The sequence below is a fragment of the Bidens hawaiensis genome, unplaced genomic scaffold (assembly GCF_021521415.1).
Source record: "Bidens hawaiensis isolate Kalapana, Puna unplaced genomic scaffold, B.hawaiensis_p1.1 tig00047346_1, whole genome shotgun sequence".
NCBI lineage: Eukaryota > Viridiplantae > Streptophyta > Magnoliopsida > Asterales > Asteraceae > Bidens > Bidens hawaiensis.
In genome coordinates this window covers 1-19,545 of record NW_027498439.1, presented here as the reverse complement: position 1 = coordinate 19,545, position 19,545 = coordinate 1, and the positions used below count along the sequence as shown (strand labels likewise).

The 19,545-nt window shown below is 30.8% G+C and overlaps 2 protein-coding genes across 2 annotated transcripts; both read right to left on the bottom strand.

Annotated features, from left to right (window-relative positions):
* Nucleotides 1–10,202: 10,202 nt before the first annotated feature.
* LOC143596883 (protein FAR1-RELATED SEQUENCE 5-like) lies at nucleotides 10,203–11,165 on the bottom strand. Its single transcript, XM_077075544.1, has 4 exons — nucleotides 11,107–11,165; nucleotides 10,769–11,027; nucleotides 10,474–10,690; nucleotides 10,203–10,372 (listed from the first exon to the last, which is right to left on the bottom strand). The coding sequence occupies exons 1-4, from the start codon at nucleotides 11,163–11,165 to the stop codon at nucleotides 10,203–10,205; spliced, it is 705 nt and encodes a 234-aa protein (XP_076931659.1).
* Nucleotides 11,166–11,228: 63 nt separating this feature from the next.
* LOC143596882 (protein FAR1-RELATED SEQUENCE 5-like) lies at nucleotides 11,229–11,813 on the bottom strand. The gene has a single exon (XM_077075543.1). The coding sequence runs from the start codon at nucleotides 11,811–11,813 to the stop codon at nucleotides 11,229–11,231; it is 585 nt and encodes a 194-aa protein (XP_076931658.1).
* Between the last annotated feature and the right edge of the window lie 7,732 nt (nucleotides 11,814–19,545).

Genomic DNA, 19,545 nt, shown 5'->3' with positions numbered 1-19,545 from the left:
GAGGTTTAATGTTTTTGTGAGATTTGTTTTAAATTTTGAATGGTTTTGTGAGATTTGTCTGCATGTTCGATTGATTAGACATAAAGCAAAAGTGGTTGAAAGGTCGTTTTCACCCTTATGTACTTCTTAAATTGTTTTTTTAATATAAATATTGTACTAGTAATAAGGATTTGATCTCAACCATCCATTACAAGAAATCAATGGCTTAGAAAGACTTTACGGGGTTTTCGCAACTAGAGTGGGTTTTTTATTTTAACCTTTCCCTATATATATATATATATATATATGTATAGAACTGCTTTGAGTTTTAAGAACTCGAAAGAACTCAATGTAACAAAATTTTTTTTGAATTTTTTTACACATGTGTAATACGTAAGTGTAAGTATTGTAAAAAAATTACAGTATTTTTTTACACACCGAATCGACTTATTACACATGTGTAACTAACATTTAAACTTGTGTAGTCATCAAAAATACTTATTCCCTCTCCTGATTAATTTTTTAATCAGATTTATTCTTAGCCACATATTTCATACTCATTTAATTAAATGTGTGGTCCATATGGAGTTCTTAAAGTTCTTACAACTAATCATGGTTCTCAAAATATTCCTCTCATATATATATATATATATATATATAGGGGATGGTTCAAGAGAGAAATGATATTATTGCAAGAAATGTAAGAAATGAATTTACTATTGTTTTAAGTTTTAATCTACACTTTTTCTAAGAATAAGACAACATATAACCTACACACGAAAAACATTTAACCTACACACAAAATTCATCATCAATAAAATACATAAGCACAAGGAAACATTTAACCTACACACAAAAAACATATAACCGACACATGAAAATTTTATCATAAAAATACAATTTATTCCTACATTAATTTCTTTTCAAAACCAATTTCTTCAAACTCAACATATTAATATCCATCAACACGTAGTTACATTGTGATAAATAATACAAAAACTATCTTACATATGTTTGCATCAAATGTCAATAAAAATATACAACCTACACAAAAACATATAACCTACACTTGTTCTAAGAATAAGAAAACATATAACTTACATACGAAAAACATATGACCTACGCATGTGTAGGGTATGTGTATCTTTGTGTAGTTTATATAATTGTTGATGTCAAATTACACATGTAAGCTATATGCCTTTGGTATGTTGTACGTTTTTATTGCTCAAAACAAGTGTAGATTATATAACTTTGTGTAGATTGTATATTAATTATTTACATTTAATGGACATATTTGTATGATATTTTTTTTATTATTATTTATAACAATAATTTTTATAGGCATACCAATTAAAAAATATATATATATCTATTATGTTTTGATATTTAATGTTAAAAAATACGTTGATATATGCTAATATATTGAGTGGAAATTATTTTTTTAATATATAGAAATAGTATTATATGAATAAATTGTATTTATGTTGAATAAAATGAAGAATGTGTAAATAAAAAAGAAAACTAAAGTAGTGTTTTTATCTTTTTAATTATTATAGTTAAATTACTTAGATATATTAATTAAAGAAAGATTTATTATGGTTATATTAGTTGTAATAATTGGAGAGAGAGAATGTATTTATTGTTGTATTGCATCTTTTTTTATTTATTTTTAAGCATTTAAAACTTAAAAAAAACTAGTGGTCCATATTCATTTCTCACATTTCTTGCAATAATATCATTTCTCTCTTGAACTTAAACATATATATATATATATGTATATATATATAAATATATAGGATTGGTTTCTTTTGAGAACCACTTTGAATTTTAAGAACTCGAAAGAACTCAACGTAACAAATTTTTTTTTCAAAATTTTTTTTACACATGTGTAATACGTAAGTGTAAGTGATGTAAAAAAAATTACGGTATTTTTTTACACACCGAATCGACTTTTTACACATGTGTAACTAACGCTTAAACTTGTGTAATTATCAAAAATACTTATTCTCTCTCCTGCTTCATTTTTTAATTGAATTTATCACAGCCACATATTTCATATCATTTAATTAAATGTGTAGTTCAAAATTGAGTTTTTAAAGTTCTTAAAACTCACTATGGTTCTCAAAATAACCTTCCCCTATATATATGTGTGTGTGTGTGTATGTGTGTGTGTAATAAAAATTTCATTTCAAATAAAATGATCCAAATACAATAAAGAGACAGGTAAGCGGGCAACAAGTTGCACCGCCACCCCCTTTTGAATGGCAAAACCGATCTTATTGAAAACAAAATTATTGTTCTTCGGCGCGTTGAGTTAATGTACATGACCCGCTGAATTCTTTTTAGAAACGTAGCAGCATCGGGGGCAAGAGACCCAAACGTATCAAAAGCAAAAGGAATGAAGGCGTGTTGATTCTCCACACACGGCTTCTCGTGCTTAGCAATTTTTTCTGCTTCTGCCTTTAGCACGGCCTACCTAACAACAAACCCAGTGTCCCTAAGCCCGACAAGAGGGGACACCACAGTAAGGTCCACACAAGAATTCTTTCCCCCGCCCATCCAAACACAAGAATGTCCGCTGATCGAAGAGTAGACCTTCCTTCACGCGGATCCGACAAGAAATTCACAGGAGCCTTTTTTCTTGTCGAGATTCGCGCCCGTTTTAACACATCAAAAATCTTTTTTTTTCACGCACCATGTATTGTAATTTATTTGCATCCTCATATGTTGTTTTACATTATTCGTTAATAATATTTATATATTTTTATAATTTTAATTTTATTTTTATTTATTGCAAGAAAGTTAATAATATACATAAAATTTGATGATAAAATAGTTCATAAATAAATGAGATGTTATACTGGTTTAAAAGCTATCCGCGTTTAGTAAGACCCATTACCCTCTTATTTATTTATTTTTTTATAAAATTGTTTCTTAATTATAAATAATATCTTTTTAAAAAAGATGCATATTAATTTTTAGTATATCCCTATTTTTTAGAATTTTCATATCAAATATTTGATAAGATTAATGTTTAATATAATGAGATATTATAAGCCGTTTAAGGACTATCTGGGTTTAGTGAGACTCATACTCATGAATTCGAGTTAAATGAATGAGAATCCTTCATTTAAAAATAAAACAATCTGGTAACTTGAGAGAATTTTGAGAGCCTTCGTTTATATATATATATATATATATATATATATATATATATATATATATATTTGATTTTAATTATCTCATATAGGCCATTTTGCGTGAGTGTGACAATTTCTTCTCTTTAGCACGCTTTATTTTATTCAATTTGGTTTACAATAAAATTTACTTAATGGGGTTTTCTTAGATTGATTATAGCTCTAGTTTTTAACAATGAAGTACATTTAGGTTAATTTTTAGTACCTTTTGAATTAATATAACGTGGTTTTTGATGAGTTTCAAATACATACATCATATTCACATTAAATATATATATATATATATATATATATAGAAAAGGGTTTAAATAAAAAGAAGTTATTTCTTAGGAATGGTAAGAACCAATAGAATTTTGACATTTGGCATTAAAACCTATGGTGAAAGAACAATTATAAGAAACTATGTCGGTTGTAATGGTGAAAGAATAATTGTAGGAAACTATGACGATTTTTGTAATTTTAAATCTCAACCATTGATTGATATGATTCAATGGCTATGATTTATTCCTAGTCTTCCTAGGAAACTACTTGTTTTTAGGATAACTTTCCCCTATATATATATATATAGGGTGGGGTTAAAATAAGAAGTGAGTTATTTGTAAGAAGTGTAAGAAGTGATATTGGACGTTGGATTTGTGGATCTGATGGTGGAGATGCTTAGTGTGTTTTTTCTCGGTGTGTTACATTTTATATCAATGTATAAAGTAGTTTAGGGGTAAAGAGGTCAATTTAGTTATTGTAACACGCAAACTGGAAACTCTTTATCTATGGGAAGTACTAATTAGCAGCTCAAAACATCAATCAATCTTTCTCTCACCAAATCACGTATTACTAAGAGGCGATTCTTAATCAAAATAATGTTCAAGAAAACTTAGTAGTTGTATTCTTCATCTAGACATTCTTACAAGTTTGTTGTGTTTTTTTATCATTTGAATCTACTAGTTGTCTTCTTTTTAACGAGGTTTTAAATATTGTCGGACGTCGGTTCGGTTTCTAATATTCCGACAACGTGGTTATTGATTGTTTGTCTGAAAATTGTAGAAAATGGAGACCAAATCACCCATGAAGAGAGCAAAGTTAACGAGGAGTAATGAAGGTATGTTTAACAAATTGTCGATTGAAGATGTTTTTATGGAAGCCCCCAAAATTCTAGGGTTTGTTGTTCGTATTATGAATACGGTTTTATGTCTTGGCTTCTTATGCTCTGTTTTTTTTGTTTTTAATTGATTTGTTATTGGTTGGAGATGATTGCGTTTTTCTGAGGTTCAGTTGTGTTATTGTTAGTTTGTTAATCACAGTGTGTTTTGTGTTGTGTCTGTAATGTCACGTTGTTAATTTAATAGGTTTAAAGTTATTGTGATGATGGTGACAGTGTTTGTTGTGTTTTTTCTCTACAAGGGTGTGTTGCTCTGGTTTATATACTGGGTGGTGGTTGGGTGATACATATGATTTGACCGTAATTAGGTGTAGGTTGGTTTTTGGTGGGTTAGCAGGTTAATTTGTGTTATACAGAGTGTGTTGATGCTTTGAGTGTGTTATTTGTGGTGTTGATGGAGTGTATGAGCAGTGTTGAGGTTTTGAGTATGCTGTGTGTTTTATATCGCATAAGTTTTGTAGATGGTTTGGTGTTGTATGGTGTGAGTTTTTTAGGTGTTGTGTTATATTTGATGTTGGTGTGTCGACGGAATGTAGTAAGATTTCGGTTGTGTGTATTAAGGATACGAAACATGTTGTTCGTGTGTTTTATACGGTGTATTTCTTGTTGTTGGTTGAGTGGAGTTGATTGTGTGTTTGTGATTTTTGTGTGTTATATCTTGTTGGTGTTTCGATGGAATGTAGTATGATTGCGGTTGTGTATAGGAATTTGTGTTTTTTGGATACGAAAGATGTTGTTTGTGTGTGTTTTGAGTTTTTGTGTTATATGTGATGTTGGAGTTGTATGGTTTGTGTCTTAGATTATAAGAAGACTGATGTGGTGTTGTTTAAATGATGTTGTTCTTTTGTGTAGTTCGAAAAAGCCCAAGAATAGCCTACAACGCAAATATGAGAGATATCGAGGCTGGGAAAAAAGTCAAGAAAACGTGTATCCCGATAGGTAACGACCGTGAACATATGTTGTTGGTTGTTGATATGTAATTAACGAGGTGTGTATTGATTGTATTATTATTTTTTTGAAGGGACGAGTTCGGGTAATGCAAAGAATCATCCAGTTCTGGAAAGTAAGTTGGATTATGTTATATAAGTAGTTGTAGGGTAAAGCATGTGTGCTATATGCTATGTGATTTAATGACATGATGATTTGAAAAACACAGGTAACAAGAACGACTCGGATGATGATTTTGTAAACCCACCAGTTAGAATGAAGCATAGTAGTAAGGGTAAAACGGAACCAAAGGTTGTGGATCACGAATATAGCGGGGAAAGAATAAGACCCAGGGTGAAAGCTAGTTTATTCCATGAGTATATCACAAAGCTGAGAAATGAGCAGAAGAATAAGGTAAGACAGATGGGGTTTGGTAGTATTCTAGATTCAGTATAGAGAATATACCAACGGGTTTGGGTCATTGGCTGGTTAAAAATTTCGACTACGAGAGTAGCGTCTTGAATTTGGGAGGTAAACAAATTAGAATTACTCCAGAGCTAGTAGAGAGACTTTTAGGGATACCTAGGGGGAAGGTTGAGATAGTGGAGACGATGAGGCCACGGGTAGAAGATGTTGTTGTAAGTAGGTGGAGGAGTCAATTCGCAGACCCAAAGGCAAAGGTATGCCCACTTAAATTTATGGAGTACGCGAAAAACCAAACCGATAGTGGTTGGCATTTTAGAATGAACTTTCTTGTTGTTTTCGGCACGTATATGGGGGATATTACTGGTAATAACACAGTCAACCAGCGATTCATACCGTCCATTAAAGATGTTGATGCTGTTAAGAACCTGAATTGGTGTGAATACATGGTGACAATGTTGAGAAGAACACGTAAAAAATGGAAAGAAAACAGAGCGTACAATGGGTTAATGACATTGCTTGCGGTATGAATTTTTTATGCATATTGTGTATACATGAATTAATGTATGAGTAAAATGTTTTGTTGTTAATGAATGTTTAGTTAGCTGTTAATTATTAATATATTTTAAATATTTGGTATGTAGCTTGCATATTCAAATGACCACTTTGGAAGTATTGTGGAAAATGGTAATGTTTTGACACCGGTTAAGATATTCACGGACAGTGACCTTAGTAAGTTACAATATACAAAGGAAAAAGAGCGCTTGGTTAGTAGTGTGACGCGAGGAAAACGAGTGGGTACTGATGGCCAAGATGATAAGAAAGGAAAGAAACATAAACCGGATGTTGATGTAGAAATGGAGTTGAGAAAATTCACCAAAAAAGATTTAAAGAATATGGTGATTAAAAAGAAAAAAACAGGCGTGAAGAGAAAAGTGTGTTTAGAAGATAAGGATATTGATGAGAGCATGAAACAAGTGGGTGTTGTCGTAGAGTCAGAAGAGATTGAAGGAGCAGGTCATGAAGCTCATGAAGGTGGAGGATCTCTCTATATGGGGACACAAACTGAGGAGGAGGTACAGAATTGTAAATCGTTTTCGTTTTGTGTTTTATGATTTCCTAGGTTTGTGGTTTATGATAATATGTTTGTTGTATTAACATGATAGGGCTGAAAGGCTTGCAGACCTTATACAACACTTTGATAATGTTTACGGGGATATATGTCGAGAGTTTGTAGAAGCAAACGACCTGTGTTCGGATAGCCTTTTAATTAAAGAACTTGAAAAGGACTGGAAAAAGAATCTTGCTAGATACACTGGTAAGAATGAAGAGGATGTGAATATTAAAGACGGGGCTTCAACTGTTGAAGTTGTGGAAAAGACTATCGGTGAATACGAAGCAGATCCAGAAATGGTAACACCAAAACACAAAAGGGTGTCATTTAGTTTGACCAAATTTGACATCGACTCAGCAGATAAAAGTCAACACGTTGAAACACCTAAGACACGAAGCAAGGGTAAGCAAGTTGTTCAAGTTAGTCAGGAGTCACCAAGGAACAATGTAGTGTTCAATGAAGATAGGAGCAGACGACTTAGATTCCTATCTGAAGTGTTTTGCTCACCTTTCGCAAAACGTGCGGTTAATTTGACATCTTCAATTACAAAACAGGAAACTGGGGTTGCTGAATGTATGTTTGCCGCGTACGGGAATCAGGGGTAAGTAGTGTTTGCTCTTACTTATGTGTTTTGTATGGTAATAATTGATATGTTTAGATTACAAACTGTTTTGATGCATTGAACAGCTACCGGATAGATTCGTGTCATAATTATGTATTCCGGGGTAATGTAGGGATGTCGTATTTAGCACGGACAAAGGCGTTAGCATTTGACGTGTCTTTATGGAAACGTTGCGTCCGGATGTGTGGGTGCATGTATCAGTGATGTCGGCGTGGGCTAGCATGTTAAACCATGAGGAATTCATCCGAGCGAAACACAACTCAGTGCATAGGCTGTATTTTTCATCTGTGATGTTGGTAAGTCAGCTTACGTTTTGTAATTAGATGTTAGCTACGTGTACTACATAAACAGATTATTTGCATTAAACAGCTACCGGATCATTATGAGACAGACGTGTCCATGAGAGTATCATATTTCAGTGTGAATATGGAAAAGATGCTGAGTATGCAAAAGTTAAAAAGCATTCATGGGGTGGAGTTGGTGTTACCGATAATATACGTTAAACACTTCTACTTAATGTGTTTCAACCTGAAGACGTGTCATATTCATATGATAGACAACATAGGGACGAGGGAGTCATTTAAAAGCAGATATAAAGGGTGGCCTGAGAAGATGGTATGTGTTTTTTATGTCTTTCAATACTTTGCAATTGTAGAATTATAACCGTTTTCTTCGAAATTGTATCAGAGGGAGACGCTAGCGGGATACTTGGCATTTGTAGAACACCGAGGTGCGTCGAATATGAGGAGCTCAAATATAACAGGAGTTGATGTACCGTGGAAAACTATGTACAACTATGTTGACTGTGGAGTGTTTGTGATGAGACATGGAGACGTTTAAAGGAGGAAACACAAAAGAGTGGCATATTGACTGTGGGCTGAGTGATGAAGTTGACAAACGTGGTCGGGTGTTACCGAAACAAAAGGAAGAGCTTGACGATCTTCGAAGGAAATACGTAGCCAAGATTATACTAAGCGAAATTAACTTGTCGAAGGGTGTGATTGTGAACGATGTGTTGGAGTATGAACAAATGGCAGCAACGGAAAAAGAAAAGATGCAGAAGACAGCAGCGAGGAGAATGGTGGACAGATTGAAACTCACTTGATGTAGGTTATTAGTATTTTGTTTATCACCTTGTCATTGTTTTGTTTATCGCGAACGTTTTTAGACTGTTTTATCTTGGTTGTGATGTTTTCAGCGAACGGTTTTAATACGTTTTGATGGATGATTATGGATATGGATGTAGACTTTTTTATGTTTTGGTAAACTTCTGTTGTTGAACGTCTTGGTGGTTTAATGGTTGTAGTATGTTTTGATGGATAATACCGGGTATGGTTTGAGTATGATTTGATGAATAATGATTGGTAATTTGTAGCTCAGGTTGTCCAACTTGTGTGGTTTGTAAAAAACACATTGTTGGTTTTGTATTGTTAGTAGACGGAAATTATAAAAGAATATGAGTTGCTACAAATGAATTTATAAATGTATTTGATATGATATGGTAAGGACAATGGAAGGTGGGTCCAAAAATTACAGGCATAGAAAGTGAAAGTAATAAACAACCGAATGTATTTGAATATAACAAAGTATGTGAAACAAGTATGAAAATAACACACAACAACAAGTCATCGATGATACAGTTAACCGTACTAAATCCCCTCTCCCCTACAATTATAGAAATAACAAAACAGAAAAGGCATAAATGGGTTTGGGTAGTGTGTATTTTAGGAGGGACAATTGAATTCGTGCATTAAAGTTATATGAAAATAACAAATCATCATCCATACATTTGACAGTTATGAATCCACTGTGATTATGAAAATAACACACACCCAAAAATGGTAAAAGTACCTATAAATAACAAATCATCGATATGGATAACCAGTGTCTGGTTCAAAAAAAAGTAAACACAAATCTATCAAACCATGTAAAAGTGTTTTGTTAAAAAAAGGTAGTATTAAAAAAATAGAATTGTAGGATATTCTTCCATAGTCTCATTATGTGATGAGCTAGGTCCGTTTTCTGAAGTGTTCTCATTGATATGGTACTTGTGATGGTTACGTGCATCATGACCTGGCTCGTGGCATATTCTGTAGGTCCTTGGGGGCTTATCCAGTTGACTTTGACTGATAGCTTGCTCGCGTAATGACCTATAGCGAATTGGAAGCCCACATCCTTTATTCCTAACACCAATTGGAGCACGAATATTGATTTGCTCTGGTTGGGTAACACCGGTTAGTTCAGCAAACCTGTCTCACCGACTGGGTCTAGGGGCATCAAAAGTAACCTCATCAACGGTGGCTTTGTACCGATTGGTGTAGTCACGATAATGTTGTAGCTTCTCCATATCAGTAACCAACTTGTTTATAATATGATCATGAGCAATGTTTATGTCTCGAACAACACGATAAACGTCGGTAGTTTTGTCTATGTTGGGCTTATCAAATCCAATTGACCGCATAGGGCTGTTAGAGACAGCGTCTTTGGTCCACCTACGATTAATGTACTACTTGGTAAATACCCTGATGTCTAAAATGTGGAGCACCTTGAAGATGTGACGACATAGTAAACCAAATTGATCAAACCTCTTACAGCTGCAATACACAATGACGTCTTCCTTGCGAATCATAACCTATCAAGAAGCATAATTTATAGGTAAATAAGTGACAACACATAAACACAGTAGCAAAAAAAATGTCATACTACATACCTCGTGAAAAGAAGCAGGTAGGTGTAGAAAGTCACGAATAATGAACTTCAGATAATCATCAATAGGTAGGTAACTCATGGAAGTGCAATTGTGAAGAGCTGCTTGTATTTCCAATTGGACATAAAAAAAATGGTAGGTGTGTAGATTTCGGAAGCTTGTTTCTCAAGTGCAAAGTTACTCCATGTTTCGGCTCTTTTGTACCTACAGTCATGATCGTTCTTCCTATGTTCGTGTCTCTGATGATCTAAGGTTGTATCAAAATGTGACAGAACTCAACCAAAGTGCATCGCGGGTTACAAAACTTGCCAAAAAAATGATTCTCGCTCTCTGATCGGGATGATGTACGCATGAGCCCAGACATGGTTTCTTCACGATAATATGCTGTAATCCATGATTGTCTAATGTGAAATATATCTTTCAGCCAATCGTGGTCGTTTAACTGAAAATCATTCATGATTGAAGCCCACTCCTTTTCGAAAAGTTCGGGTGTTACTGAGTCCGTCCACACAATATCACACAACCGAGTCTTAAAATCTATGGTGTTGCAAAGGTTGGATCCAACCTGGAAGAATACAATGTTAGAATGGTATATAAATAAACATTCAAAAAGGGATAAGCGAAAAACATAGTTTTGTTATACCTTCCCGGACAACTTTTCCATAATATGCCACATGCAAAGCCTATGCCTCGAATTAGGGAAAACGTCTTCAATTGCACGTTTCATGGTCGGGTCTTGTTCAGTTACAACAACTGATGGTTCATAACCAAAATCCCTCTTAAAGCACGTCAGCAACCAAATGTATGATTCGGCGGTTTCCGATCCAAGCAATGCTGCACCAAGGGTAACATTCCTGTTATGGTTGTCGATGCCAGTAAACGGAACAAAAACCAAGTTGTACCTGCACAAAAAAAAGAACTAATCACTTTGTAAAATATAATAATATAACACACAAAAATTAAGTGCTGTTGTGTTATTACTTGCTATGTCGATATGTTGCATCAAATGACACAACATCACTAAAAACGTAGAAATTCATCTTCGCACGCTCGTCTGCCCAAAATAAACCCTTTAACGCACCGTCAGGGCTAGTAAAATAATCTCATGAAAAATTAGGACAAAAATCTTTCTTCGCCATAAGGCGCTGAACAGCCATCTCAGCATCGTAGTCTCCTATATATAAGTTGATATTTCTTTTATAGTTTTTGCAATCAGACTTTGTTGTGTCAACTTTATCAAAACCGCCATACATGGTCCTCATTATGTTGAAAGCTTTAACTGGACCGATGTTAATGTTAGCAAGATCATCTAACATCTTTTTGTGTGTGAATGTTAGCTCACGAGCAGCAGTTATGAAATGGATGTCGTCGTCATCAACAAATGGATGATTGTGTGCTTCACCAAAATATTTCACCCTATACTTGCCTTTATCCGTTAATGTTAGCCTTAATTGTGCATCACAATTGGTTCTTTGAGAACCATTCCTACACTGTTTTTTCCCTTTGAAATCTTCAGCTATTGTGTTAACTTCTTTAACGGTTCTTGATCCCTCTTTAGTGCAAACAAAGTACTTCAAACGAACAACATTATTTTCCACCCATTGGGTTGATTTCCTAATACCATAAGCGCCGGCTAAAGCGTACCTTCGATAGAATGCCTCTGCCGCTTCAATAGTGTCAAAAAGCATACCTTCGTTAGGTTTGATTGACGCAGACACAACTGGTGTGTATTTCTTCCTACAGAATTGGGAGATATATGTTGTATACCAACATCCTTGTATACAGGTGGATCTATAAGAACGATGTAACGTAAGAAAAGATATACAACAAATAACAATATAATATGTACTCACCCCCGCCAAACTATTGTATATTTTTGTTATTTAAACACATGAAAAACTAATCAGTTTGATGACTAAAGGTTACAAGACTTTGACCAACAAAAAAACACACAAGTTAATAATTAGGCAAATGAGTATAATATAACACGACAAGCAGATCAATTCAAAATTCATTAAATATAACACAACAAGCCTATCAAATCATGTTCTAGTCATCTCACCTTCATATTATTCAATGAAACAATAACACACTACATACTAAAACACAGCAACCCAATCAATATGGAAACGGACACGTAAACACCCGGACTGAAGTACTAAAACATCTTCTCTTTATATTGAGTAAATAAAACACACTTCGAATATGAGTATAACAACATCTAGTAATACAACACAAAAACACTATGAATACTAATCTGAAAAAAAAACCCACACATAGAGTCATCGTGATGTATATTGAGAAAAAACACGATGATGAATATTGAGTAAACAATGATGTATATAGAGTCATCAAAACACACTTCCAATATGACTAAAATCAACAACCAATAATAGAAAACAAAAACACTATGAATATTGATTCTGATAACCTATCGACGAACAACTTAGGATGTATATATTTACCTAGTTCATCTACGTCGTTGAAGTTACTCATGGTGAATTTTTTCTGGAAATCGAATGAAACTTGCTCTGAAATTCGTTAATGGATTATTTATAGCAAATATTATGATTGATATTATTCCTAGATTATAGATAAAGAGATTATAACTACCGATTACATTTAATTTGATATTTATTTTACTTAATTAATTTATTTTTGGTTAATTAAAATAAAATGTTTGTTTACAATCATGCCCTTACATGGAAAACTAGATCTAAGGGTCAAAAACACTTCTTAGGATAGATCTACTTCTTATTCTAACCTTCCTCTCTCTCTCTCTCTCTATATATATATATATATATATATATATATATTTAGGTTTAAGTTCTAGAGAAAAATAATTTTATTAAGAGAAATGCAAGAAATAATTTTAACCAATCAAAACATTTCTTTTCATTTTTTCTTTAAATTAATTAGAAGGGCATTTATGTCAAAAATCCAATTGTTTCTATTTGGTAACTAATAATTGGTTAGTGATTTATGGTAAAATATTAAATTCCGATAATCATATAAAAGAATCATTAAAATAAAATATTCTTCAGGATGGACCTTTTCAAAAATAAACATATACATATATTCAAGTTAATTTGTTAGACAACAACATACAACTAAATGGTATAATATAACTCATCCTACTATACTATTAAAACAAATGAGATTGCCTCCACATGACCCTTTTCTATTAGACAATTGCCTTTCTTTCCAAATATATCTTACACTTCTCTATTTTCATTACCAATTAAATAAATCAAAAATAAATTCAACTACTAATAATTAAAATAGTTAATGTATGCATTTAACCAAAACCCGGTTTCCAACTTTCAATTGTTTCAACAATACACGCTTTCCTTCATACTCAACCTTTTAACCTAATCAACGAAAACCCCCATTCAAGCGGCCATTATTGGATATCAACCGGATAATGATTTCACCATATCCTTCATATAAAATCGACACCGGAGTTCGGCAAAATAAGGGCCATCGACGACAAAAGGAATGGTCCATTATTTAATAATAACGATTGATTTGATTTGATCCGGGAAACGATTTCAGTAGATCCATGACGATTGTTAATCGTATCTTCACATCGATGGTTTTTTTCCCCTCAATCGAAGTTTTTTATGGTTAGTATGTTTAATCTTAATTCTTAATGTTAATTGTATCTGTTAAATTTTGTTTATTTGTATTTTAGATTACATTTAGATATTAACCTAGGTTAGTATTTTACATTCTTAGGTTAGTATGTTTAATGTTTAATTCTTAATCTTAATTCTTAATGTTATTTGATATTGTTAATTGATATGTTTCCTATGATTAATTGTTAATGTTTTATTGATTCCAATTTTCAATTACATTATATGTTAATTTTTTTAACATATATTTTAAATTGTTAACCTAGGTTAGTATTTTACATTCTTAGGTTATTATGTTGAATGCTTAATTGTTAATGTTAATTGATATTGTTAATTGATATGTTTCCTATGTTTAATGTGTAATTGATTCCAAATTTCAATTACAGTATTTGATTTTTTTTATTCATGTCATTACTAGAACCTAACAACTTTTTAAGGATTTCAATTTGAATTCAAAGTCAACTTAATTTGTCTAATTTTGTAAACATGAATTATTTGAACAAATACTTTTTTATTGGTTCCATAAGGTCTAAATACAATTGAAATTTCTTATGTAATTATTTAATGTTGCCACCTAACAACTATTTTAATTAGGGAAATAGATTGGTCAAAATTTAATTAGGGATAGGTCTAAATACAATTTTTAAAATAATAAACATAAACAAATTATTATTGTGAATCTATTTCATGTATTTATAATCAATTTAAACAAATTTAAACAAATTCCACCTAATTAAAATAGTTGTTAGGTGTCGTGAAATTGTATTTGGTTAGGGAAATGTCTAAATACAATTTCCCTAAATATAGATGTTTCTATGTATCGAAGCATTAAATAAAATTTCACCTAAATACATGAATTATTTGAACAATAGTTGTTAGAAAAGGTCCTAAAAATACTAACTTACCTAACAACTTTTCAAGGATTTCAGTTTGAATTCAAAGTCAACTTAATGTGTCTAATTTCGTAAACATGAATTATAATATAATTTAATTGATACGAGTTATGAGTTATTATTTTGTTATAAATAAATCCCTAATTACATTCTCTAAATTGACTATATTTAGCATTCGGTTATTATACAAAAATCCCTAATTACATTCTTTAAATTTACTATATTTATTATTACCAAATTAAGTAAATATCAATTATCAATTACATTCTTGAAATCTCTAATTGTGTTCCCTAAATTTACTATATATAGACTTTTCCTTTTTATCTAACAATTCAAACTTTCTAATAAAATCTGTTTATCTATATATACTATAACTCGAATAAAGAAATTCTCACACTTCTCACTTCGTTAGTCAAAATTCATATTTGTGTCATTCTCAAGGTTTTTAATTTTCTTCACACGGATAAAAATTTTTTATATTTATAATTTTATTTGTTTTCTTCAAAGTATAAATATTAATTATTGAATCTTTAATCTTTGCTTGATTTTTCTCACACAGCAACATGGAAGCATCAAACATTACCATGTTCAAGGATTTGGATGTTTCCAAAAACGACTGTGTACTGAAGGTTCGTACACTCAGACTATGGCGTTTGAAGAACAATTATGCATTAATCGTATACTCAGACTATGACTTGAATTCAACACAATTTATGTATATTTTAAAAACTTTTAAAAGAACTTCTATATTTAAAAAAGTTAACAAAAATATGATTTTCTTTATCATCCTATATAATACTGTAGTAGCGTAACACTATTTTCACTACAAGTCCTTTTTTTTTCATTTTGATTTTTGTTAATGTTATAATTTATTTGATTTCATTTGATTTTTGTTAACCCTTTACTCAATCTGAGTACTCATTTTTTTTCTTCTTTTCATGCATCAATTATGTGATTCAAAAGGGGACATGAAAGCATTTTAAGATCGTGTAAGGACTCTTTTAGTTTTTTTTTTTTTTTTTTTTTTGCATTTGCTACTATTAATGCATTCGACGTCTTAATTAGTTTTATGTTTTCAGCCATCACCTAATTGGTGTAGCAGTTTCATTTGCTAGAAAAGCATAAGGATAGGTAGTGCAAGGTTTACCATTGGAAGCTTCTTGGTTGACGATCATTATGAGATTAAAATATTCTTGAGGTAATTAATCATATTGTAAGTTTAATCTCTATTATGCCTTGAAAGATATTGGAAGAATTAATGGCGAAGTTCATTATGAGAAATGTTAATTAGCGTATTTACGTTTCATATATGTAGAAAGTATCATGACAACTTTAATTTGCAAATCTGACATGATTATATTTTATGTAGATGGAGCTTCCATTGTACAAAATTCTTGCACAGTGAAGTATAAGCAAAAGGTACACATCAATTTTGTTAGCATAATTCCTATGTGGCATGCTACGTGGTATTAAAGGAATGTTGTAGAAATACAAAATAATGTAGAAGAAATTCACCTAAAAAGTAATAGATAAATGTTTTCATTTGTAAATTGTTTACATTACTTTCCTATTCTTATAAACAAAGTTAGGATTGGATGAGTTGCAGTAACTTTACACCAATCATAAATCATGTAACTTTATTTTGAATTTGATTTTTAATTTGTTTGAAGCTTTAGAAGTAATGTTATTTGTACTATGCCATGATTATGTTATCATATTAATTAAAATTTATTAGACATTAAATCTGGTATTAAATAAATAACTAATGCATTAACTTTGCAAACCTTTAAAACTTACACAATCAATTAACTTTGTATATTTGGAAACAATTTAGTAGTAGTTGTTAAATTAGTTGTTTTGTAATTAAAAATGAATGCAATAATATCTCCAGGTTTACCTTTCTAATTTTTTGTACATTTGTATATAATAAAAATTTATAACTTTTAAAACTTACAAAATCAATTAACTTTGTTTTTTGGAAACAACTAATTATTAGTCAATAAATTAGTTGTTTTGTTTTTTAAAACGAATGCAATAACATCTCCGGGTTTACATATATGATTTTTTGTATATTTGTATATAATAATAATTTATACACTTTTATTTTGGAGAAGCATTTACAACTTTTATGCATTAAAAATCTTTTCATTTTAACTTATATGATAATTCATATAACCTCAAAATATTTTTTTTTTTTTGATTAATTTTAAATGTTAATTTAATTATTAAAATGTTAAATTAGATTTATATAACTATATTAAGTATGGTATATGATATATTCTCTAATTTCATTTTATAGTTTGAATTTTAAATAAGTGTGTATATATATATATATAAGGGTTCAAATAAAACACAGTTGTTTTGTGAGAAGTGTGAGAAGATTTTAAAATAAACCAAATCACCTAAATAGGACACTACACCTTGTAAATAAGAAACTATATGGTTTTCAAAAACTACTAATCTCAGCCACTAGATCCTAGATGTAAGGGTCTAGATTTATTCTTATTCTTCTCATAAAACTATTGTTTTTTTACATTAACCTTGCCCTATATATATATATATAAAATCAATATGAACCATTTTTACATTAAAAATCGTTTGACTATTAGTAATAGCATTAATTAGATAAATTAGGTATGAACTTTCATATATTTTTATTTTGCATCTTTAAAAATCTTTCAAATTTATATGAAATTGATAACCTTAAATGCAATCGAGAATAATAATTCTTCTTTGATTAACTAACCAAAATATTTATGTTATTACCTCCATATATATACTTTCAGTTTCAAAATAAATTTCACCACACGTATTTTCATCAATTAAATTATGCAATTTCACATTTTTTTCCGTAAGGTTTATTTCTATTTTCATATTTACAAACATATATAATCTAATTTTACATTTGTTACTACATACACATTCTAATTATTATTTATAAATATTTTATTTACACGTTTTTTTGTTAAGTTAATTATATAACAGGGTAATCGAAATCAAGCTTATCTCAGGAAGGCTTGTATTCCAAAGTATAATGTTTATCTTGGTGCGAACAAGGCGTTGATTTTTAGGAAAACTTCACTATGAATCTATGATTAAAAAAATTCCATTTAAATTGAAAGGAATGCACTTTTCATTTACAGTTTGTTTTGCAATGACCATTAATAGAAGTTAAGGTTAGTCTCTAGCAAGAGTTAACATATACTTGAGAGACAACGTGTTTACACATGATCAACTTTATGTTGCTTTATCAAGAGTGATGAGTAGAGATTGTGTTAAAATGCTTATATAAGACAATGAATGTAAAGTTACAAATAAAACAACAAATAAGGTTTACAAGGAAGTATTTAGTAATTTATGAATTTTACATTTTCAACTATTGATTAAGTTTCTAAGCATTGTACTTTGCATGTTATTTTTGTTTAACTGTATGTTTGACAATCATGTGTTTTCGTACAAGTATTATTTACAACTAAACATCATGTTGTCGTCCAAAAAAAAACATATTACAAATTATGTTGTCATTTCAGATTACGTGTGTTTGTTAGACGATTTCTATGTTTTCACCCGTGTCGTACACGGATCAATTAACCTAGTATATACAATTTTAAAATACTTCTACATAAATGGTAAACAACTTACACAAATAAATCATACTTCACATTAACAAATTCTAAAATGTACCTACATGTATGGCAAACATCCTACACCGTAATACACAAACTTGTGTAGGATGTTATCAATATTTGTGTAGGTTGGAACCAAATTTGTGTAGGATGATATCAATATTTGTGTAGGATTCGTAAATAGTCTCAAATGGCTGATAAAAAAATGCAAGAGAAAATAATAAATAATTGATACATAGTATACCATAATTAACATATTAAACTTTACATAAGGCCTACACAATGGTTTTTGCTTATTTCCTTTTGTGTAGGTTTGAAATCAAATTTGTGTAGGGTGTTATTAATCTTTATGTAGGATGTTATTGATCTTTGTGTAGGCCTGAATCATAACTACAATCAACCTTCCTATTCCTTGTTGAATTGTCTTAACTTTTTTCAACAAACAAATGTATTGAGAAAAAATTAATGCAAATTAATTAAGTATTTTCGGATATAACTATATAAGGGAAATTTGTTTTGGTAATTGTAGTTGACAAAAGCTAAGTTTCCTTATCTAGCATACTAGGGAAAATTACCTCATTGTCTTTTTTTCATTAAAAGTCATTAAAATCAATTACAAATATGCCACATTCAACATAAGCCATTGATCAATCTTAATCAATGGTAGGAAATCACTTCTCGCACTTCTTGCACTAAGATGACTTCTCTCCTGAACCATCCCGTATATATATATATATATATATATATATATATATAAATATATATATATATATATATATATATATATATATTTATATATATATATTTATGTACGCTTGTATGTATAAGTTGTTTCACTTATAGTGATAGTTGCATAGAGGTTCAGTCATGGTTTTGTGGATGCTTCAACCTTAGGTGAACGATACTTAAGGGAAAATTGTGTTAAGGACTATAAACCAAAGCAAAATTTTGTAGCATAGCAATATATAACAAACCTTATTCTCAATCCCGAATATAAACTTACATTTTCTTAAGAAAACAACAAAATCAAACGGTAGCATTTAATACAAAGAACTAGTTACACACCAATCACTATATATAAATGCCTTCACTATTGTATATACAAACATATCAAGAAAAATACATCACTAGAGTTATTTCTCGTTTGATATGGGTAGGATCTTGTTGTTTACACGCATAAGTGAAACTTCTGAAGATATAATAGCAACAATAGCTAAAGTCACTATAAATATGAACAATCCGAAAAAACTTTGGATATCAAGACTT

Coding starts and splice junctions, on each gene's coding strand:
- LOC143596882 (XM_077075543.1), bottom strand. CDS start 11,813: ATGCTTTTTGACACTATTGAAGCGGCAGAGGCATTCTATCGAAGGTAC.
- LOC143596883 (XM_077075544.1), bottom strand. CDS start 11,165: ATGAATTTCTACGTTTTTAGTGATGTTGTGTCATTTGATGCAACATAT. Junction 10,691..10,768: donor TGGAAAAGTTGTCCGGGAAG/GTATAACAAAAC, acceptor GTATTCTTCCAG/GTTGGATCCAACCTTTGCAA. Junction 10,373..10,473: donor AACCATGTCTGGGCTCATGC/GTACATCATCCC, acceptor ATACAACCTTAG/ATCATCAGAGACACGAACAT.